The 25,226-nt window shown below is 40.4% G+C and overlaps 1 protein-coding gene across 3 annotated transcripts in view; it reads left to right on the forward strand.

Annotated features, from left to right (window-relative positions):
• Positions 1-25,226, forward strand: part of vps8 (VPS8 subunit of CORVET complex) — a 554,976-nt gene that overhangs the window by 167,803 nt on the left and 361,947 nt on the right. For all 3 annotated transcript variants that reach the window (XM_072578743.1, XM_072578745.1, XM_072578746.1), the window contains 4 exons: positions 1,055-1,174; positions 2,195-2,251; positions 8,192-8,274; positions 15,187-15,271. In XM_072578743.1, the coding sequence (XP_072434844.1) occupies positions 1,055-1,174; positions 2,195-2,251; positions 8,192-8,274; positions 15,187-15,271 (345 nt within the window). The remainder of the gene's footprint in view (positions 1-1,054; positions 1,175-2,194; positions 2,252-8,191; positions 8,275-15,186; positions 15,272-25,226) is intronic.

Genomic DNA, 25,226 nt, shown 5'->3' on the forward strand with positions numbered 1-25,226 from the left:
ACTTCTTACTTGTCTCTTTAAAGTTAACAAACAAACCTTGAATTACACAACATAATTAAAACAGAAACAATAGCTTGAATCCCTATCTTAGGTATGTTTAGGTACTTCTTCTCTCCCTTGACAGAAAATCAAACTGGATTGTTCAAAAGTATAACTAATGCAACACCATGAGATGTTACTTCAAGCTGATACAGTACCCTCAAAATTAGTGGTATTACCAAAATCTTTCAATAATATTGTACATCTCTCTCAGATCTCCTCCTCTCAATCTCCTTATCGGAGAAGAAATAAACTCTACTTCTCATACCCAACCTTGCACTAAAATTCCTCATCCTTGGTAAATTGTCTCTGCGTCCCCTCAAAGATCCTCAAATCCTTCCTAAGTGTAGTAGAGCAGAACTGAGTAGAGTTTCATGTAGCTTTAGTGATGCTTCCTGTTTGTATCCTCGATAATTATATTTCTGAAAGTTGAGAGCCCTTTTTCTTATTCACTATACTACCTACTACCTTCAAAGATTTGTACATATGAACCCCAAGAATCTTTGTCCCTGCCATGCTCTTTAGAACTGTGCCATTCAGTCTGTGTTGCCTTTTCCTCTACCTTCCTGGCAAAATGTATTACTAGACACTTCTCTCAGAGACACTAAGGTTGTTTAAGAAAATGTAGTAGAATGTCTGAGATTTTCTGTTTGAAATAATAATTTGTGAAGCAGTCGATGAGAGAATTTTATGTCAACTCAGCAATATTTACATGTAACTTTAGTATTTAGATTTATGGTAGATGGTTATCGGAAAAATTCCAAAATGTTCATGGTTCATGGACAGAAGTTTTTACATTGGTTGTTCTGAAACATTTTATTTAATAATAATGCTTAGAGATTTTATTTTAGCAATTCTTTGTTAACTCTTCTCTCCCTTCCCCTTTTCCATTCTTCTATCTAGAAAGAAGTATTAACTCACTAATCACTCGGAGATTGTTAGAATAAGTGCCAGTTCTTCAAATGGCTCTACTTATTTGATGGAAATGATTTGCATTTTTGATTATTTTCTGCAGGTTATGGTGGAGAATTCAGATTTCACTCCATCACAGGTTGGGTGTCTTTTCACCTTCCTGGCACGACAGCTGGCAAAACCAGACAACACACTTTTTGTCAATAGGATGCTTTTTGACCAGGTGAGTTGTTCTGATGATATGGGAAATTCAGAATAATCCATGACCTCTTTAACTAGGTTATCTAATTCTGTTTAATTTCTAATTCTACTCAATGGGTTCAATTTGTCCACTTTTTAAGGAAGTTTTTGAGTGATTTTTGTTCGCCACGTCCGTGGCAATTCTTCTCACGCAAACTATATGTTAAGAAAATAAATCAAGAGCCGTAAGATGAATCCTGTGCAGATGTGTGATTGGTCCAGCGTATATAGCAGCCTGGCAAAAGCATGCAAGTCGTAGTGAAATGCTTAAGGGCCGATGTGACTGTTCAGTCTGAAGGGATGTGTTAAGGCTGGTGGTTTGTCCTTTTGGATTTGCTTGGTGAAGCAGACAATATCTTTTGGAGCATACAGTGATGTTATTGTGAAGACAGAGATATCTGACAGCCCAGAGAAGCAAGTGGAGAGCTGCTGTTGCCAGGTGACCGTTCTGACTTTTAGTTCAGGAACTAATGTGGTCTTGTCTGAATGGAAAGGAGAGAATTGGGAGTTGCATGGAAGGTGGTTGAGATTGGTTAATAATGAGGTGCCAAAGTCCAGACATAAAGTAATCCCCGTTCATTAGTGTGATTGTGAACTCAGCATTTAAACTGAAAGGGGAAAGTCAGAAATTTTTCTCTCAAAGTTGTATTTTTTCACAGTCCTCTTCAATCACCTTGCTGCTTGAGGGAGCAGAAAATTCTGCCTTATATTTCTACAAGATAGTTCAACATTGCTTTCCTTTGGTATCCCTGTGCTGTCAAGGAGAACATGTCATATTCAATGCCAAACATTCAATTTCTGTTGTCCCATGTAAAGCACAGCTGTCTCATGACTTTGCTTATGACAGATTTGGCAATGACAAAGATATGGGAATAATGCAACTCCCTCCACGTTCAGAGTGATGTGTTGTCCATGGAAATGGAAATAAAGATTTTAAAGTAGCTTCTTAATTGAATTCCAGATTAACCAGCTTCTTAATAAAATGTATGTTTTGTGTCTTTAGGTTCTTGAATTCCTGTGTAGTCCTGATGATGAATCTCGACACGCTGAGAGGCAACAGGTGAAAATAGGATTGATATATTAAATGTGTGATTGGAATGGATTGGATGCAGAATTTCAATTGCAAGATTGCAACTTTGCAATTCTTATATCTTTTGTGATTGCAATTGATTTTTTTTTGGACAAATCAGACTCCAGACTGAAATCTGCCTTGATAATCATATTGCTTTTATTTCTTTTAACGAGGTGTTTTTTTTGCTGAAACATAAGCATGCAATATTGCATATTTGGGTTGCTACAGTACATCTTGGTAGATGTTACACACTGCTGCTAACTGAGCATTGCTGGAGGAGTGTGTGGATGTGATGCCAATTAAGCAGACTGCTTTGTCCTGGACAGTGTCAAGCTTCTTGAATTTTGTTGATCCTGCACCATTCCAGGCAAGTGGGGAGTAGTCCATCACACTCCTGACTCGTGCCTTGTAGATGGTGGACAGGTTTTGGGGAGTCAGGAGGTGAATTAGTCACCACGGTATTCCAAGCCTCTGACCTGCAGTTGTAGCTACTGTGTTTATCGGGTGAGTCCAGTTGAGCTTCTGGTCAGTGGTAACCCCCCCCAGGATGTTGATAGTGGGGTATTCAGAGATGGTAATGCCTTTGAACATTATGGGCAGTGATTAGATTGTCCCTGATGGGGCTGGGTCATTGCCTGGTATTTGTGTTGTGTAAGTGTTACTTGCCACTTGTCAGCCCAAACCTGGATATTGTCCAGATCTTGTTGCATTTGAACATGTACTGCTTCAGTATCTGAGGAGTTGTGAATTGTGCTGACCATTGTGCAGTCTCCACAACTGAAATTATGATGAAGGGCAGGTCATTGATGAAGCAGCTGAAGATGGTTGGGTCTACGACTCTATCCTGAGGAACTTCTTCAGAGATGTCCTGGAGCTGAGGTGACTGACTGCCAACAATCACAATCATCGTCCTATGTGCCAGGTATAACTCCACACAGTGGAGAGTTTGCCCTTTGATACCCATTGATTCCAGTTTTAATAGAGCTCATTGATTGCACACTCAATCAAATGTAGCCTTGACGTCAAGGGCTGTCACTCTCACCTCACCTCTAGAATTCAGCTCTTTTGTCCATGTTTGAGCCAAGACTGTAATGAAGTCAGTAGCTGATTGGCACTGGCAGAACCCAAAACTGGATGTCACTGAGCAGGATATTGCTGAGCAGGTGCTGCTTGATAGCATTGTCGATGACACTTTCCATCACTGGACCCAGTCTAGCTGCTACGTCCTTTAGGACTTGACCAGTTTGATCAGTCGGGCGACATTGAAATCCTCCACTCAGAGTACATTTTGTGCCCTTACCATCCCCAGTGCTTCCTCCAAGCTCTCTTCAATGTGAAGGAGTACTGATTCATCATCTGAAGGAGAATAGCAGGTATTAATCAGCAGGACGTTTCCATACCCATGTTTAAACCCAAAGATGTCAGACTTTAAAGGGTCTGGTGTCATTGTTGAGGACTCCCAGGGCAACTCCATCCTGACTGTTCTATGACTGTGCCATCACCTCTGCCCGTGGGATAGGACATCCAGGGATGGTCTTGGTGGTATCTTGGATGTTATAATTCCGTGATTATGACTATGTCTAGCTGTTGCTTGACTATTCTATGAGACAGTTCTCCCAGTTTTGCCACTAGCCCCCAGACATTAGGAAGGAAAACTTTGCACGATTGACCGGACTATTTCTGCTGTTGTCCTTTCCAGTTCCTAGATTACTATCAGGTAGTCTGGTTTTCTTTCTTTGTTGAGACCTCGTAGTGATTAATAGAACCAAGTGGCTAGGTGATTTCAAAGGACATTGCTGTGGGTCTGGGGTCACATGGCAGATGGTGAGGATGGCAGATCTCCTTCCCTGAATGGCATTAGTGAACTAGATGGGTTCTGACAGTTGATAATAGTTTCATGGTCATCAGTGGATTTTCCATTCCAATTTTTTTCTCTTATTGAATTCAAATTCCACCATCTACTGTGGCAGGAATTGAACCTGTGTCAGCAAAATATTAGCTGAGTTTCTGGATTAATAATCTAACAATAACATCACTAGACCATTGTCTCCCCTTTTGCTATTACGCAAAAAAAGTGCAGATCACTTGGCACATACCAACTATTTATGTGTTATACACCTTCAAAGACTTAAAAGATATGATAAACATAATCCCCTTAATCCTAAAAATAATTCTTTATTAACCCTTAAGAGCACCCCTTTACAGTGTTGTCAGTGGAGAGAATCCTTAGCTCTGTACCTCTTTTGCTATAATTCAGCTGTGACTCCCAGTCCTAGTCTTCAGAATATGACCATCTTCCTGAAGCCTTCATAAACCTCTGTTTAAACATTCTGATCTTCAAATAATCCTTTCTGGGTTTTACTCAAACAGTCCTGGTCTGGAACTATAACTAAATTCCTTACTCTGAGGTATTCTAATTTTAGCAAATCTAAAACACCTGGATGTAGGTTTGCTCGCTGAGCTTGGAAAGTTCATTTCTAGATGTTTTGTCACCCTACTAGATAACCTCTTCAGTGGGCCTCTGGGTGAAGCTACAAATCTTCTCAAAACTCGCTAAAATCTAAAATACCTTTTCTCTTTTTCGAGAACAACTGTTTAACACATCCTTCTTCATCCTACTGAACTGTATCAAACTGAAACTAAAACTGAAGGTTTTCTTTCCAATTATGAGTGTTACCATCAAATGTTAAAAAATCCAGAATCTTCAATTGGAAAGCCATGTATATTACACTGTATACTTTGATCACTTGGAAGCACTTGCAAAAAAGTCCATTAGTTCTTTGAGATTTTCTGTCTCAAACTGTTTTGATATAAATTCTCATAAGTACAGAAATACCCACGTGGTAACCTTTCACCGCCTTCAGACACACAGAAATCTCATGCCTGTAGTTAAAAATTCAGAACTCTAAGAAATAAATTATGTTCAACTAGGTGCAAATTCCACACCTTACATCACAATCCCAAGGTTGGATTTGAATTCTTCACTGATCTATTTCATTGAGATTCATTCAGATGTGAACTGTTAGCTCCAGGCACTCTTAAGTTCCTGATCAGTTGTGCCAAATACTGAGATGTTATTTATATAAAAAAAAGCCCACCTCATCCCAAAAAGTGTCTGTAAAATAATTAAATATAGAGGAGCAAGATAATGAGAAAAGTAATGTGTCACAGAGGAATGTAAAGACATAATTAACTGATATAAAAAATGAAGCTTAAATACAATGGAGACATAGAGGATAAAAACGAAACCTTCCTTATGCTGGAAATACTTGACTTAGCATGCAGCATCTGTTATTGCATTTAGAAAGAAAAGCAGAGTTAATATTGTGGGTCTGGCTTTGTTCAAAATAAATAAAACCAGAGAAGGTGGTTGATTTAATCAAGGGGCAGATCAGTAGTTCAAAGATATCAGCCGATAAAGTAGTTGTCAAAGCACATAAGAAAACAATTCCTGCTGATATCACAACTGGGCATGTCTGATCCTAGAACAAAAACCTGCTTGATGAGTATTTTTTTAAAAAATGTAGTTAATATGATGATCATTTACTGGCACAAACCCATTTCAGTCTGTAGCGATTCTTTAACAACAGAGCAGAAGTTTATTATGGAGAAAACACAATTTAAAAAGGAGCCCAACTAACAAGATCAGAAAGGAACAAACACAACTTTCAACCTATTTCCTAACACCATTAATTTGCAACAATTCAAGACCAGCAAATCTGTGCAAATCTCTAAGTTCTACTTAACTTACTCCCACCAGTATCTTTCCACTGAGCTATGGAGTTTTTAGCACTGAAGAACTGAAAACTCAAACTTTGTCGCTACCAGTAACCTACAAATTTCTTACTAAGCGCTCCTGGATTGAAAATTTCCAAAACTAAACTGTTTTTTTTAATGAGGCGACTGGCTTTTCTGAATTGTATCCGTCTAAAGAGAGAAGCCAAGCTTGCTTCTCACCCTTTTCAGGTATCCTCTCACCTCTCTAAAAGCTTTCAATCTCTGGGCTTTCTAAATTAAAACCAATACTTCATGACTCTGAACTGAAAACAAATAAATGGCCATTTGCATTCACTCTCTGTTGTAAACCCCATAGCATTAAGATTTCATTCCATTAACATTCTGGGGTTCCCATTCATATGCGCTTCTATGAATATTTGGTTAGGTCATTGTCCCACAAGGACTGTCTGACTATTTCTAAAAAGAAAACCTTCACAAAAGTCAATGAGGCTATACACAAACTGGAGGAACAGCACCTCATGTTCTACCTCAGGAGCTTACAGCCCAATGGCCTCAACATAGAGTTCACCAGTTTCAAAATCTCCCCATGCCCAGCCCTCCCTCTCCTCCCCACCTCCTTGACCTGACCTTACCTGTCCATCCTCCTTCTCACCTATCCACTCCACTCCGCCCACTGATCAATCACAATAACCCTCTACCTGCATCTACCTATGATTATCCCACCTACCCTTCCCACATCTACCTATCACCATTCCATCTACCTTCTCAACCCAAATCCCCTCCCTCTATTTACCTCCGAGCTCTATTCTTCATCTCCAGTGAAATGTTAAATCTCCTGCTCCTCCGGTCCTGTCTGACTTGCTTGGTTTTCCAGCCCCACATTTCATCAACATCCATATTCCTTTATTTTGAAATCCAAACTCCGTAAATGACATGAATCTCTCACGTTTCATCTTAATAATGAGAGGTCATACAAAAGCTTGGTCAAAGAATTTAGGAAAAGAATCAGGAATAGTAAAACAGTTTAGAAAAGGAATTCTAGGCATGACCTTGGTCACTGAAAGCACACGCACCCATGATGTACAAGAATTATTGTGCATAACAGATCAGAGTGTGACAACAAAAATCTTCTTGGGGGGGGGAGGGGGAGGGGGGTGGTGGAGGTGGAGGTTAAGTATTCCTTTCTCTGTAAGAAGAGGGTGACCTTATGAAGAATTTAATTTCGGTGAGAATTTTACAATGGAGGCATGAGAGATGTGTATGGTCAGAAATATTTAGTGTATTGAGAGGGTAGAGCCAGCAAAGTATGATTGGGGGGGTGGGGTGGGAGTAGGTGAGGTCAGTGAATATTTTTAAGGTGGAGGTAGATAGGTTCTTGCTGGGTGAGAGGTACATGGAAATATGGAAATTGAAACACAGATTATGCCATGATCTTATTGAATGGCAGAGCAGGTTTAAAGGGCTGAGTGGCCCATAACTTCTAATTTGTATGTTTATGTGTTAAAGAATGTTGAGGTATTGTGGCTAATTAGGACAGCATTGAGACAACTGGAAATAGAAAAGTCATAGCTGATGATCCCAACAGTAGATGGGCTAATGCAAGGACAGAGTCAAGTGATGTGGAAGTGGTGAGAATATGCAAACCTGTTAACAAGTGAAAGTAAAACTCAGGGCAAATTATTAAGCTAGCAGTGCTAATCATTTATACAATTTAATAAGTGGCTGGGAGTGGAATATGTAAAATTCGATTATTTTGTTCCTTCCAGTATTTAACGAGAAAAAGTTGTGGTTCATCCAAAATCGAAACACTGACAAACAGTCTATTAACATTGAAACAATGGAGAGTTAAAAGAGGTGGTGGAGATGTAAAGCTGGGTACCATTGGTATATAAATGAAAGTTGACTCGATGGCTTTTAATAAAGTTCACAGCAGGCAGTTTGTAGGTGAGGAAGAGGAGGGGGCCGTGGATAACTCATTGGAAGCTTCAGATTTATACATCCTTAAAACAAGAAGCAGTGCATCTTTTGATGGCAATTTTAACAGTCATTATAGAGAATGTTATGAACATGTGCAGAGCCAGAGAAGGTAGGTGATAAATAAAAGAACATGTAAAGGTTGCAAAAGACATAACCTGTAGACGGATTATTTATTTCCCGAATAAAAGCTTTTCTATTTTTGTTCCTATCTAGGTCCTCCTGGAGTTGCTTCAAGCTGGGGGAATTGTACAGTTTGATGAGAATAGACTGATCACTATGGCTGAGAAGGCTGCATTGTGAGTTCTGGTTTCAACTCAATTATAATCCTGCTTGTTAGGCAAGAAAAGTTTCGAGATTTATCTTTTGCCTGGGACTGGTACTTTCACTGCTAATGGGTTTGATTTTTTTACTCATTTGAAAATCAAAAAAAATTGCTTAGTTTGTTAGAAATAATTTGAAAATATGCCTTAGGTTCACTAATGAGGCACATATTTGCTGTATAAACAAGACATCACCTCCGAAAATGTCTTATTTTTTGATCGGGGATGAAAACAAAACTGCCATTATTTATTCTTGCCTATAATGCTTCTAATTTTATAGACTTTCAAACTTGACTGTATTATCTGTTACATCTCCTTTAGGGTAGTGTTAAGTTAGAAATCAGATTTACAATTTAACTTAATGTATGACTCTAGTACTAAATACCGACAAAATTCAATTTTCTTTTAGTGTTATAATCACTGTCTTGATGACGTAGTCATTAGACATCTGTACTTTGTTTCTCTATGCTGTTGAAATAATAAATCAATGGTTAAAGTGGGTGACAATTCAGTTTCCGAGCTTGCAGGTTTTGCGGCAGGATATTTAATATATTTTTAAATAGAAAGAAATTGATTTATTGAATGATTACAGGCTAGTCAAATTAATCATAGTAGCGATAAGTTATTGGTAAAGATTGAGGGGTCAGAATAAACCTTCATTTAGAAAGAAACAAATTACTCTAAGATAGTCAACATGGGGTTTGTTAAAGTTGGATCATGTCTGACTAACGTGATTGTATATTTTCGTGGAGCTAACAAAGAGGGTTGATGAGGACAGTGCATTTGACGTGTAGCCTTTATGGATTTTAACTGGGCATATGGTGAGGCCAAACATAGCAAACTTCACAAAAGCCAAAGACCAAAGGATTCAAGGCAATTTTGATTCAAAACAAGCTCAGAGGCAGGAAGTAAAGAATCATGGTCAATTAATGCTTTTAGTGATTTAGAAGGTTGTTTCCAGTGGCCTTCCACAAGACGCAGTACAAGGTCCCGAAGATCCTTTGTTACATAGTAATGATTTAGGGGTGTATGTAGGGATATGATTTAGAAGTTTGTAGGTAATGCACAAATTGTCTATGTGGTTGAAGTTCTGGATTGCATCTTGAACCCACAACCATCCGACCTGAAGACCAAAGTGCCATCTGCTGAGTCAGGACTGCCTTTCGCATCTATTATTAATTAATGTTGTGGTTCTGTTCGCCGAGCTGGGAATTTGTGTTGCAGACATTTCGTCCCCTGTCTAGGTGACATCCTCAGTGCTTGGGAGCCTCCTGTGAAGCGCTTCTGTGAAGTGTCACTATAAATGCTGGAGGAATCATCACAGAAGTGCTTCACAGGAGGCTCCCAAGCACTGAGGATGTCACCTAGACAGGGGACAAAACATCTGCAACACAAATTCCCAGCTCGTCGAACAGATCCCGAGCTACAAATCTTCTCTCAAACTTTGAATTATTAATTAATATTATTTCATTTGTTTTTATCATTCTTTATTCTGCAAATCATTTCGTACTGCTGGTGGATTAGCAACATTTGTCCTAAATACAATACATAAAATGTAAAGAGTAATTAAGGACTATGAACCATTGAACTATTTCTTTAAGCTGGATCTTCTAGTTATCAAATGGAATGCTAATCCCTCCTCTCTAATTTTTTGCCTTTTACATTCTATGTTGAATGAAAGGTTTTGTGTTTTAGCATGTCTTGCTTTTGAACTTTATATTGACATGATAATGGCATTGTGATTTAACACAACAATGTAGACTCATTTAATGTGCATATGTGAAGTCTCAAACATGGTTTTCATGTACTAACCTCTGCAGGTGCTAATTAGTAGCTGGTATTTCATAAAGGCAGATAAGTCAACATTGTTGTTAAAAACATACAATTGCAGAGAAGTAATAATGTTGTAAACACTCATCTTGCGGTTGTTTACTGAAGTCATTTATGTCATGTACTTTTATTTAACTCCCTGGCTGAGTATCCAGTATCAGAGTCCTGCATCAGCATAGTCATTCAATGACCATGCTAAATAAAGTAAGCTAATATCGGGCTAAATGCATTAGTTTCCCTAAGCTATTTGCACTGAAGAAATGTTTTAAAATCTTGCTTTTGAATTTCACAAAGAGGCATCACAATGAAGCAAAATGAGTTGATAGATTTTCACAAAATTTTCCAATGCCTTTTTAGAAAAAGTCCTGAGTTGATAATTTAACTGAATACTGAGGACAAAGTCTTGACAGTTTGCAGAATAAGTGGTAATGTGGTAGGCTATGTAATAAATTCCAATTAACTTTTTCAGCCAGCATCACATGTAAATTAGATCCAGTTGAAGTAGTGTGCGTCGGTATCACACACAGGACTTTCTATTTATGCAGCACTTATTACTACCTTGTCCCACTTATGCTGTGACAGTTTTGAAAAATGTCTGTATTGTAGACTTTCACTAATTGCTGTTCAACGATAATAAAACTAGATTATTCGCCTGCCAGAAAAATGCGCCATGCATTTTTTTAATGTTCAAAAATAATTGAGAAAGAACACAGCTGTCAAACACTCAAAGAATCATTCTACTTGTAATTATCCATTAGATCAGCTCTGCTTTGGGTCTGAGAAATAATTCTCAGGCCCACATTGTGAGCTGGTGGACATGTCTAGAAACTGCATCACTTTTAAAAGGACTCTTGTTCTCCTTTTGATAGCCCTGAAACTAATCCAGTCAGAATATTATGTATTTAGGAGATTGTCAGGAGACTTTGACAAAGCTTAGGTTTAACAGAATTAGGGATATATTTGTTGCTACACTTCCTTTTCTCACTTTTTAAAGTATGAGTATGGAAAGCAAAAACAAAACCTGCCACAATCTGAAATTGAATAGTAAATGCTGGAAACAGGATAAAGGTCAGGTTGGACTTCTGGGGAAATGAACAAAGTTAAAGTTTGGGTTGATGAGCTTTGTCAGAACTAAAATAAATGAGAGATTTTACAGTTTCTAAGCAAGCATATTCACTTTTTTTTAATGTGGGTAACCAACTTAATTTACAAATCTGTAAAAGTTATTTCTCTTGAATATAGGTATGTGACTAATACAATGCAATCATCATGACAAAATTATCAGAAACTTGCAGAAAAATGAAGGCTGTTCGGAATATATGTTGGAACTTCTTCTGGAACCCGATCCTATAAATTAATTCATCCTCCATTCAAGAAGCTAGATTCCCCACCTCCCCTTCTCTTAGTACAACTTGACATTCTTCATTTCATTCCATTCAGCTTTATTCTGTTTCCAATTCATTGTGCAGATCGTGATTCTCCCTTCACCAGTTCTCAGAGCCAGATTTTGACATGCCTCGCTCCTCACTGATAACATTCATATTTTGAAGGATTGCATTTTATTGTATCCCATGGATGTTTTTAATTCTCCACAATTATGAGGAATTCAGACAGACTTCATCATAAAAATGTGATTGCATTGGGAAAACATGGTCATTGCCTAGATAGAGGAAAACCATACGATTCGCATGTTGTTTAACATTTGGTCTAATTTAGAGTCATAGAGATGTACAACATGGAAACAGACCCTTTGGTTCAACCTGTCCATGCCTACCAGATATCCCAACCCGATCTAGTCCCACCTGTCAGCACCCAGCCCATATCCCTTCAAACCCTTCCTATTCATATACTCATCCAGATGTCTTTTAAATGTTGCAATTGTACCAGCCTTCACCACTTCCTCTGGCAGCTCATTCTGTACACATACCACCCTCTGCTTGAAAATGTTGCCCCTTAGATCTCTTTTATATCTTTCCCCTCACCCTGAACCTATGCCCTTTAGTTCTGGACTCACTGACCCCAGGGAAAAGACTTTGCCTATTTACCCTATCCATGCCCCTCATAATTTTGTAAACCTCTATAAGGTCACCCCTCAGCCTCCGACACTCCAGGGAAAACAGCCCCATCCTGTGCATCCTCTCCCTATAGCTCAAATCCTCCAACCCTGGCAACATCCTTGTAAATCTTTTCTGAACCCTTTCAAGATTCACAACATCTTTCCAATAGGAAGGAGACCAGAATTGCACACAATATTCCAACAGTGGCCTAACCAATGTTCTGTACAGCTGCAATATGACCTCCCAACTCCTGTACTATATACTCTGACCAATAAAGGAACGCATACCAAATGCCGCCTTCACTATCCTATCTACCTACGACCCCACTTGCAAGGAACTATGAACCTGCACTCCAAGGTCTCTTTGTTCAGCAACACTCCCTAGGACCTTACCATGAAGTGTATAAGTCCAGCTAAGATTTGCTTTCCCAAAATGCATCACCTCACATTTATCTGAATTACACTCCATCTGCCACTTCTCAGCCCATTGGCCCATCTGGTCAAGATCCTATTGTAATCTGAGGTAACCCTCTTCGCTGTCCACTACACCTCCAATTTTGGTGTCATCTGCAAACTTACTAACTGTACCACTTATGCTCTCATCCAAATCATTTATGTAAATGACAAAAAGTAGAGGACCCAACACCGATCCTTGTGGCACTCCACTGGTCACAGGCCTCCAGTCTGAAAAACAATCTTCCACCACCACCCTCTGTCTTCTACCTTTGAGCCAGTTCTGTATCCAAATGGCTAGTTCTCCCTCTATTCTGTGAGATCTAACCTTGCTAACCAGTCTCCCATGGGGAACCTTGTCGAACGCCTTACTGAAGTCCATATAGATCATATCTACCGCTCTGCCCTCATCAATTCTCTTTGTTACTTCCTCAAAAGAACTCAAAACAAGTTTGTGAGACATAGTTTGAGATTAGATTCTCTACCGTGTAGAAACAGGCCCTTTGGCCCAACAAGTCCACACCCTCCGAAGAGAAACCCACCCAAACCCATTCCCCTACCCTATATTTACCCCTGGCAATTTAGCATGGCCAATTCACCCAACCTGCATTCTTTGGACTGTGGGAGGAAACCGGAGCACCCGGAGGAAATCCATGCAGACACGGGGAGAATGTGCAAACTCCACACAGACACTTGCCCGAGGCGGGAATTGAAACCGGATCCCTTGCCCACCACCAACATTAGGCACACTTGTCTACAGTTCCCTGGCTTGTCCTTTCCACCCTTCTTAAACAGTGGCACCATGTTTGCCAACCTCCAGTCTTCCAGCTCCTCACCTGTGACTATCGATTATACAAATATCTCAGCAAGAGGCCCAGCAATCACTTCCCTAGCTTCCCACAGAGTTCTAGGGTACACCTGATCAAGTCCGAGGGATTTATCCACTTTTATGCATTTCAAGACATCCAGCACTTCCTCCTCTGTATTATGGACATTTTGCAAGATGTCACCACCTATTTCCCTACAGTCTATATCTTCCATATCCTTTTCCACAGTAAATACTGATGTAAAATACTCATTTATTATCTCCCCCATTTTCTGCGGCTCCACACAAAGGCTGATCTTTGAGGGGCTCTATTCTCTCCCTAGTTACCCTTTTGTCCTTAATGTATTTGTGAAAGCTCTTTGGATTCTACTTAATTTTATTTGCCAAAGCTATCTCATGCCCCCTTTTTGCCCTCCTGATTTCCGTCTTAAGTATACTCCTACTTCCTTTATACTCTTCTAAGGATTCACTCGATCTATACCTTGATGTCTATACCTTATATCTGCTTCCTTTTTCTTCACCAAACCCTCAATTCCTTATTTTGTTAGGTTATCCACCAAAACAATGGAATGGTCTAGAATGCACTTCAAATATAGCAAAATATATTTTGTACTTGCCAGCATGCTTATTATGACTGCAATTCTTAGTGGGACTAATTTGAGGTTTCCTAAAGAATTTCTCTTTTTGATAATATCTGTATTTGTTCTGACTGAGGGCAGGTTGGCTCAGTGATGGAGTTTCCACTGTCAATGGGTTATAGTTTCAGGCTCCACTCAGGCATGTATGTTTACGCATAAATACAGTACTAAGAGACTGCCGAATGATCAAAGGTCATACCTTTTCAGCTGAGATGATAAACTGAGGCTCTGTCTGATTGACCCAGCGACAGGATTAGAGTATTCAGTCCTTTCGAACTTCCCCTACCATCAGACACTTCAGTGCCTTTTGCCAAACTCTCCCTGTATGCCATCGGTAATCGGTAATCTCCAGTTTAAACCTGTTCAAAGACTGAGTTTTCATGACTTCTGAGGTCAAGAATTCCAACGATTCACTCTGCGTAAAAGAATTTCTCCTCACCTCAGACCTAAGTGGCACTCCCATTATCTTTAAATTGTGCCCCTATTCTAGACTCACCAACTAGAGGGAGTAGCTTCTATGAATCTACCCTGCCTATCCCTTGACGTATTTTGTAAGTCTCAATAAGATAATTTCTCACTCTTTGAATCTCTAGAGAATACAGGCACATTTTGCCCAATCTGTCTTCAAGGACAGTCTCCTCATGCTGGGAAACTGTCTGGTGAACCTTTACGGCAATAACATTTTTCCATTGACAAGGAGACTAAAACTGCACATAGTCATCCAGGTGGAATCTTACCAAGCTTCTGTGCAATTGAAGCAAGATTTGACTACTGCACTCAGTGCGTCTTGCTATAATGGCTGACATTCCATTAACTTTCCCATTGGCTTGCTACACCTGCACATCAGCCTTCAGTGAAGTATTACCAGGGACACCTACATCTGCACTTGCTACGTCTACACTTTCCAAACTTTTACCATCTGCTTATGGTGATTTTTCACTCTGCCTTGTATGAGTCCATGTTGGAGACACTCTGACCCTTTCTCCATGAATTTGCATCTTTCTTTACATTGTTATGAAGGAGGGCAAGGGGTCTATTGAAGTGTTTGTTTCTAAGTATTTGAAAATGAAACTCTTTCTTTCTAGCTATCAAGTTTGCGAATTCATGTATGAGAAGAAACAGCTGTATGATAAGATCATCTCCTGTTACCTGAATGATCAAGTTAGGAAGGTGCGTATTTCAAGAAAGGGGATGAAATGTAATCATTGGGTTATGTATAATTACAACTTTGGTTAATTAATTGTATTCCACCTGAGTTTGGGACTGCAAACCCCTCTAAAGCATTGACCTCTATAAATTATACGTTATCCAAAATGTCATGCAATATTGATGTACATTGTTGCAAATTTCATGTAATAGATACAGATTCTTAATGAGATTTGAATTTGTGACCAAACTGTCAAATTACATTGCTTAGGAGAAAGCAATATAAAAAGATGTACTGTCATGGGAGAGGCTTCTGAGACTGCCCACAATATAGTGTATCCTACGCTGTTGAGTCATAAACAGCAATGCAGGAATGATTCAATGCTGATTGGCCATCCTAATTCATATGTTTGCATGAAGCACAGATATTTTCTCTTTTGGAGAACTGAGTTTGCTACATCTGAAAGATTGTGTGTCTGAAATGGTCTGCACTGTACACATGCATCTGACCTCTAATGAAATTACCAGTGCTCAGAATGACTGAAAAGAATAACTCAGCTGCTTGGAAATCAAAACGGTGTTCTATTCTTCATTGCTGGCACATGCCCTGCTATTTCAAGATTCCTTACTGTTCACTGGGTAGGAAAGGTTATAAATCAATGAAACTTTAAACTAGATGTAACTTTACAGTGCTGCTTACGTGGGCAGATTCAGATGGAGTAATTGCACAATGAGTTGAGTGATTCTCCCGTTCTGAATAGGTAGAGATTGACCAAGTGGGTATCAAGACAAGAAGATGAAAATGGTCTGAGCAGGTCTCCACCATGTCCAAACTATCAAGGCGGTCCAGATAGCCTGAATACTCACTCCTATTAGAAGATGAGAGGCCATTAGGTTCATTTTAATCAACCATAAAGAAGCCTCCAAGTTTCTCACCACTGCATCCAATTGCTTCTTGACTAGTTTGTGCATACTGACCACTGCTGGCTATCAGGGTTTTTTTTTTGATAAGCACTAAAAGACTGACAAACGTTATTCTTAAATTTGCATATACTATTTTGAACCTATTCTGCTCTCCTTGAAATATCATGGAGTTGAAGGCTATGTTGAGCTTGCAGGTAAGAGGAGTTAAGACCTGGCATAGATCAACCATGAACTTATTGAATGGTGAGGCAGGCTTGAGGGACTGAATAGGCCGATGTTCCCGTGATTACTTCTCTTCTCATCAATATAATCCTTCAATATTATTTTTATTAATGAAGATTTATAAGGGTAGTTTTGACAAATCAGAAGAATGCGAGCATATGAATAAGGATTAAGAATAGTCTGCTCAGCCATTCTAGCCTGTGCCACCATTTAATACATTCATGACTGATCTGATTCTAGCCTCAACTCTACATTCCTGCATATCCCCAATAATCCTTCTTACCTTTGTTCATCAAGAATCTATCTACCTCTGCCTTAAAAATATTTAAAGACTCTGCATCCATGGATTTTTTGACGAAGGGAAGTCCTGCTCTCCGGATAGTCGGTACCCTCTGGCAGAAGATATGTTGCCATGCTTACATTGAAGGCAGATAGAGTACATTTGTAGCTACAACTAGCATTCATAGTCAGTGTTCAAATTATAGAATGCCCTATTCAAAGTCCTGAATACATGATGAAAGCAGAGCGGCTCTCAACCATCTAAGAGAAACTTCCTTTCCACACCTATCTTAGATGGGCAATCCCATATTTTTAATCTCATATGACTTCTAGTTGTAGACTTCTCCATAAAGGAAATATCCTTTCCATGTTTACCAGGTCAAGTCCCCTCAGGGTTTTTTGTGTTTCAGTTAGGTTTCTTTGACTCTTCTAAACTTCAGAGGTTACAAGCCTAACCTGTCTAGCCTCTCCTCATAAGCAATGTGTTCATTCTGGGTATTAGTAAACCTTGACTGAACTGCTTCCAGTGCATTTACTTTCTTCTCTAAGTACAGTGACTGGTGGTCTACACAATACTCTGGATGCAGTCAAATCAGTGCTCTGTATAGCTGATCCATAACCCCTCAAACTTGCGTTCAGTTCCTCTTGCACTAAACCAGAACAGTCTATTTGTTTTTGTGATTACTTGCTGCAACTACATACTAACTTTCTGTGATGTATGAGCAAGGACACCTGAACTCTCTGCATCTCTAAGCTCTTCAACCTCTCACCATTTAGATATTGTGCTTTTTTATTCTATTTAGATTAGATTCTCTACAATGTGGAAACAGGCCCTTCGGCCCAACAAGTCCACACCGACCCTCCAAAGAGTAACCCACCCAGACCTATTTCCCTCTGACTAATGCACCTAACACTATGGGCAATTTAGCATAGCTAATTCACCTGACCTGCACATCTTTGGACTGTGGAGAAACCCTGAGAAAACCCACACAGACACTGGGAGAATGTGCAAACTCCACACAGACCTGGGACCCTGGTGCTGTGAGGCAGCAGTGCTAACCACTGAGCCACTGTGCCGCCCTATTTTTCTATTTGTCAAAATGGAAAAGTAAAACTTCCTGCAAAATCTCACCATTTGCCATATTTTTGCTCATTCAACTCACTCAACTATATCCCTTTGTATGCTCCCCAAGTCTTGCTGTGTGATCTTTATGGATTGGATCTAAAACTGCAGCACTATGGTGCCTAGTCTCCAGCACTGTATTGCTCCTTTCAGGGGATGTGGGCTCAAGGAATTTAACCCATGAAGCTAAAGTATTTTTAAGTGATGCCAACATTTGGTTACGTATGGTTCCTTGGATATTTTTGTATTTTGTTTTGTGGCATATACACAGCATTGAGCCAGATTGTCATTATCATTTGTTTTGTTTTGAGAATGATAATTAGAAAATACTCATTTATTCACTGGACTAATGTTTATTTCTTAATTAATACTGGTTTTCTATTTGAGTAAGTTGACTGACGTTCTCTTCACAGACTTTCACCTCTAGTTGCATGTTTTCATTTCACAGAACAAAAATAGTAACCTCTTTTGTCTTTTAAGATACAAAATATTTGAGGCATTGTGATTGAAATGTATTCAATCAATGTGTCTGCACCTGAGTGGAGTGTTATCTTGACTGACCAGATCGTTTGAACAAAGAATAAATAGTTGTAGCACTCTTGGGATAATTTAGTATGGGATTAGAGCCTTGAGTATTTATTTGAGTGGTCTGTGCATTCTTTGAGTAATTCGAATGACAAACTTGGTTGCTTGTGTCATGCACTGTGCCTCATATTCTTGATTAATATACAAAGACAAAGCGATTTGCTGAGATCAGTAAGACCTTACTCATTTTAGCTAAAGGTGATTTGCTCCAGGGATTACGCTAGAGTGAGTTGAAAGCCAATTCAATCAATTGGCTTTGACTGTGGGAGGAAAATGTGTTTTTTTTTCTCTAGTTGATGCTAATGTTATCTTCAAGGCTCCAGTTTCTTTGCCAATTAGTCACAAATCTAACACTTTAATTTTCAGGAAGTTCCATTTCAGTGAATGTGTGGAAATTTTAAATTTTTGTGGATCTTTTCTCTTAGAAAAGCCAAACTGTTTTGGAATGTGGATGCACTGTATAATGCATTGATTGTTTAATGTTTGGTTATGTGTTATTTTAACTAGGACAATGGCTAGAATTTTACTCTCCCCAACCTCTTTCTCCCACCCCAACACGCGCACACGCACACCGCCATTACAGGTGACAGGTTTGGCAAGGGTGCAAGGCAAATGGTAGATCTAGTCTGAGAGGATTCCCAGTGCTTTACTGCCAATAGCCAAACTTTGTTGCTTGGCCATTCAAATTAGGGTTGTTCAGACTGGTAGAGGGCAGCGAAATTCACTTCTTGACTGGAAGTGATATTTGACTGCTTATAGAATTTTCCATTGGGTGCTCAGTTCCCATGGAATGTTAGGAATTGGTCAGCTCAAAGGAGACGAGCAAGCAACTGATGAGTGTTGGCTTTAACTGATGACATTCAGTCCCACGTCTTAACAAAAGTGGAGTCTCTGAAATATGTCTCTGGAGTACCCTGCAGCATGTACAGGAAATGCATGGTTGGGCAGGGTTCGTGGAGATTGAGGGTGGTGGGTCGAGGAGGAAGATTATAGGGGGAAGATGTGGGAGGATGGTGACTGAGTGGTTAGCACTGCTGCCTCACAGCACCATCGACCCAGGTTCAACTCCACCCTCAGGTAACTGTCTGTGTGGAGTTTGCACATTCTCCTCTTGTCTCTGTGGGGTGCCGCTAGGTGCTCTGGTTTCTTCCCACCGTCCAAAGCTGCGCAGTTTAGGTGGATTGGCCATGCTAAATTGCCCATAGTGTCCAGGAGGTGGGTTAGCCATGGGAACTGTAGGGTTACAGGGATTAGGGTAGGGGGATGGGTCTGGGTCTGGGTGGGATGTTCTTCAGAGGCTTGGTATGGACTTGTTGGGCCAAATAGCCTATTTCCACATTGTATGAATTCTGTGGAATATTCAGAACATTGAACAGTTTAATGAGTGCTGGATGCTTAGAGATTAACAGTCAGACAGTGGAATGAAGAGACTATCGTCCGTATGGAGAGGGCAGGAACAGAACTTGGACATGGACATGGAGGGGCCATTGGGCAGATAACGTGGAGGAAGGTGATGTCTAGTGTAAAAGGTGCACAGGGTGAGGCTGCGTTTCATAAAGACGACGAGTACCTGGATCTTTGAGGACTGTTTATTTGACGGGTATTTGATGACCAATTGGATGCTGGAGGTGAGATTGAAGCCACTGGGATCTGATGGTGGCATTGAAGATTACCTGTTCCTCATTTTTTTTTCAGACAAAGTTCTCCAGGGGTTGTCTGGAAGGAATTCCAAGATCTGAGTCAGCTGTTACCCTGAAGGCAGGGGAATACATCCGTATTTGCATCAATCATGCAATTGGCTGGGTGATTGATTCATTTTGGGGCCAACACTGGTTATCTCACATGGGTGGCTATCAAGTGCCTATCAGAGCAGCTGGGCACATTTGATTTTGAGGAAGGGATTCCACTCCCTCAAAAGTTCAAGTTATCTGTAATTGCTGGATTGGAACCTTTCAGGGTTGTGTGAGGTTCTTGTGATGCTGCCATGACTCATACATACTGAGGTTAAACCCAGGTACATTAGCTGTTTATACCATCAAAAATCTTTCATGGATGGATCCTTAGTGTCAAGAGATGTCATGACTTGTTTGGACCAGTGTGGAAGGCCAACACTGACCCAAAGGAAGCTTACAGTTGCTGGCATGGCCTAACTCATGACAGTATGATGGGCATTTGACTTCTGTAAATGTTGTTTGACTGTTTTGGGGAAACCTTTCAAGGTCGATGCTCGATGGTTTCCTGTAGCGCAGTTTTCTGCATTCTGCTCAACCAGGCACAGGTGCGTAGAACTGGTAACGGGTGAAAATAATGAGTATTCCAAACCCCTCCAAGGGGGCATTGAGGCAGAAATGCATCTAGATTCTGCATTCAGTAGCTATGCAGGTGAGGAGGTGATGGCATATGAAAGGGAGTCATACAAGTCCATTTACACACTATATCTATTTGGGAATCCCTGTTGATCCACTGGATAACGTTAATGTTCTGGTGGCCTGTGCTGAAAATCCATCACCAGATGAGGAGCTCCATGATGAGATCATCCCAAATGCTTCATTTACCCAGAACTCTACATTTACTGGCTCTCATTGCATGGGCACCATCTTAAAGATTCAAACATCTTGATACTGGTTTAGCAAGAAATACAAAGGATGCTAAAGTATGAATTTCCATATGTTAAGATACAAAATGTGAATGCACTTGCAGGAAATAAATGCCCACTGGAATCTCCTATATCACTAGGTATCTTCAATATGCTCCTAATTATGCTGTTGCAGAGGCTGCATCTGAGATGGAGGCAACCTATTGGTCTTCCTGATCTGTTGCTCTACGCTGTTCAAAGATGAGGGCATTCAGTAGGGTTCAGCAAAAACCTTCTGCATCCACTTGGCCTTCCATGAAGTTCACCATTCTCACCTGATAAGGCCATGTGGTCATATATCAGATGAATGCTACCACTTGTGCTATAGATGACTCCTCCGTTGTCTACCACAAGGAACTTTGAGAGATGTCTCTACTTGCATTTGGCACTGCTGCTTCAGCAACTGCCACTTTGCTGATACTTCTCAAGTTGGTGATCTGCATGACCTTGAACATGGCTGAACCTTTTCTCAGTTCTTTTGGAAGTGGCTGCAATTGTCCCTGCTCCATTGTTTCTGTGTCAGGTTTACCAGCTGGTGGCATCCATTCATTGTATTATATTTACATGAGAATTGCTATGCTGATGGAGGGTGCTTTGGATTGATAAGATGATATCTCTTTTAGAAGGTGGCAACTCTGTGATTCTGGGTAGTTCAGATCTTTCGTCAGTGTTTCAGTTTGCGACTGGTCAGTTTCTCTATTCTTTTGCGTACCTCAGAGCAGCATTAGTGTAGAGTTTCCTTTTACCTCAGTCTACCTATTCCTACGCAACTTAGCTTTTGCTGCACCTTTTACTTTAACTCTTCTCTCTGCAGCCAGTATGAAGGCTATGATTTTATGTTTAAAAATGGCTGATAACCTCCCTGGTGACACTACTTCCCTCACCCAGTATGATACTAATTACTCAGGGGCTCTCAGCCTCGTCTCTCTCTATCCAGTATCTCGGCGGCTCATGGCCAGTCTCGGCCCAGGCTCTTGGCGGCTCATGGCCAGTCTCGGCCCAGGCTCTTGGCGGCTCATGGCCAGTCTCGGCCCAGGCTCTCGGCGGCTCATGGCCAGTCTCGGCCCAGGCTTTCGGCGGCTCATGGCCAGTCTCGGCCCAGGCTCTCGGCGGCTCATGGCCAGTCTCGGCCCAGGCTTTTGGTGGCGCATGGCCAGTCTCGGCCCAGGCTCTTGGCGGCTCATGGCCAGTCTCGGCCCAGGCTCTCGGCGGCTCATGGTTAGTCTTGGCCCAGGCTCTTGGTGGCGCATGGCCAGTCTCGGCCTGGTTTCTTGGCGATATGTCGGTCTGGACTCTCGGTGGCTCATAGGGGTGTTTCGGCTCGAGTGGGTCCTGCCTGGCCATGTTCCTGAGACAGCAGGAGAGATTGGAGAGGCAGCTGCTTCAGTAGCAGCGTTGGTACCTACAGCGATGTCAAGAACAGGCTGCTGAAATCTCCCGGAGAATGAGATAAATAGAGAACTCATTAAAGATTTTTGAACTTTTAACTTATTCCTTTATTTCCCTGGCTTAAATAAAGAAAGACTTCAATGTTAACCTTTGCCTTTATTTATTTTTGTACTCATTCTGTGAAGTGATGCTTAACCTTTTAACTCTGTTCCTCTTCCTACTTTGTACCTAAGTACCTTAGTACCTAAGATGGTGCCTTTTATAGTGACATAATACACTTCTCATTGGACTCCTGTGCTTCTGTACTTGAGTACACATGACAGTAAAATCTAAATCTAATTGGTCACATGGTAGAAAATTGCCTTTGAAATTTTGCCACTTACCCATCCCACAGGTGACCCCAGTGTCAGGACTTTGAATCGATTGCTGAAATCCAGTCTACTAATCTACTTTTAAAATGTTTCTGTCAATTATGAAACCTTAATGGTGAACTAAAACTGATCAGATACTAATCCAATTTAGGGTTTTGTTTAGTTACAACAATTTCCTTTTGAACAAGAATAAAATCAAATTATGTGCCATCAATTTGCTGTGTTGATGCTGATATCCATTAGGATTCAAAGTACACTCAGAGGATCTTCCCTTCTGATATACTGATCATTCCAGTATTCTGCTTATTTGGGCTATGGTAAAATTCATTTTTGTAACTGCACTCCACTGTAGTCTGTTTCATTGTCATTGTTTACTTTTGTGCTTGATGTAGGCCAAAATAAATTCCTTTCGATGCATCTGTGCACAGTTGTGCATTGCCCTCTGAGAGTATTTTTTATCAAAACCCTCTTACCAGAATTGCTTGACCAAAACTCTGAAGTCATTCCATCTGTGATGAGCTCACTAAATTGTGCAATATAATCACTTCAGATTTTAAACGTCAAAAATATCACCCGAAATTATGTTGTTGAGCATGTTCCATTTTCGTAATGTTAACTTTTTTGTGTCTGTACCTGACTAATGGGTTTTCTGTAATTTTATGCTTTACTTGCCAGCTGTCAAGTATAAAGCCTCACAAGCCATGTCTTTTGTCTCTTGTTCATTTCCAGAGGCATTTTATGACCTTCTATTCATTCAATTTAACTTGATGATATGGTAATGGCCGTTCTTCATCAGGGAACATAATTGTAGAAAGAAAGGCCTTGAAATAGTCGTGAAAAGGGTGAACTATAAATATGAAGTAATATAGATAATTGGAGCAAGTTCAATTTAGGTTTATAGTTATAGTTTTTTGAATTGGTAGAGTCATTCTAATTGTCACTGTGCCCATCAAGTGCCAGCTGTGTTGGCAATACTGGCTTGCAGCATTCATTTGATCCAGCTATCCCAGTGAAGAATACTGCTCCAGGTCTTTTAAAAATTGCAGACACAGCTGCCAAATAAATGGATTTCCTGTTTGTTTCAAGCGTGTAGATAACACCAATTGAAATTCTGATATTAACCATCAAAGCAAAGTTTCCATACTATCCTGCTTATGAACAAAACAAATATGATTTCATTTCACAACATTGGACTTTATGATCAGATAGGCTAGCTTTCTTAGGAACATGCTATTTGAGGTCTGGATCATGTTAAATGATCATTGGAAAAATATAGCAAAGAAGGTGAAAACTTGACATCTTGAGTCTGTTAAAGCTGTTTGCTTGAGCAGTCTCAACTGAACCTACTGCTTGTTCTTTGTTAATTTTAATTTATTCTCTCGGGCATTTTAAAAATGACTTCTTGTCACTGTGTTCAGCTGCACTTTCTGATAATATGTGGACTCCCATGCCTTGTTTATACTCTCAAAATGTAAACTATGATTCCTTCCCTACATCTAAATTGCAGCTAGCACCTACCTGTCCATTTCAATAACCCACCCATGTCCCTCTGAGGCTTTCCATTTGTAGTATTTTCCTTAATTCTTAGACAGCCTTTCAGGATCAAGGATGACTTGCTTTACTCTGGTTCAGTTGATTCTTAGATGGCATTTGGTTATTTTTGCCTTATATGGGGCTAGTGGTGCTTAAAAGATTAGGGGCAGCTTTTGTTTAGAGATTTTTTTTGCATCTCTCCTATGTCTCAGTGTTGACTTTGCTTTTCCCAACAAAGTATCTGAAAGTGTTTGATGCTTTCCCAAATGAGCCTTCTTTATTTTGGTCATTTATAGGCCAGGAACTTGGTGGAGTGTTTGACCTCAACACCTAAAGCATGCCCACTGTCCTCCACTGAGGTTCCTACTGAAACAAGTGCTGAGTAGAGTAGTTAGTTCACGAGTCTGTTGTCATGGACATTAATGGAATGTGCTGGCCGATGTTTTGAGTGGTTAATGTACAATGATGAGGATGCTGGGTTGGGAGAGGGTTCTGCTATTGGCTCACATTTCTTGCTATCATAGATTTTGGGGGAGCACTGCTGGTAGTACACCTCTAGTGCTTTTCAGGTGTCTAACATGATGGTCGTTCTAGAGTGTGGTGCTGGAATAGCACAGCCGGTCAGGCGGTATCAGAGGAGCAGGAGAATCAACGTTTCGAGCATGAGCCCATTCCTGATGAAGAGTTTATGCCTGAAATGTCGACTCTCCTGCTCCTCAGTTACAGCCTGATCAGCTGTGCTTTCCAGCACCACACTCTTAACTCTGATCTCCAGCCTCTGCAGTCCTCACTTGCTCCATGATAGTCAATCTGGCCTGGTGTCTGATGGGACTGTGCAGAAATTGACTCAAATGAAGCTGTGCTGTTACACACTCTAATCCCTCCTGCATTTGCATGTTATTTGCCTAGCTATGGGGC

This window comes from Chiloscyllium punctatum, chromosome 10 (assembly GCF_047496795.1).
Source record: "Chiloscyllium punctatum isolate Juve2018m chromosome 10, sChiPun1.3, whole genome shotgun sequence".
Classification (NCBI taxonomy): domain Eukaryota; kingdom Metazoa; phylum Chordata; class Chondrichthyes; order Orectolobiformes; family Hemiscylliidae; genus Chiloscyllium; species Chiloscyllium punctatum.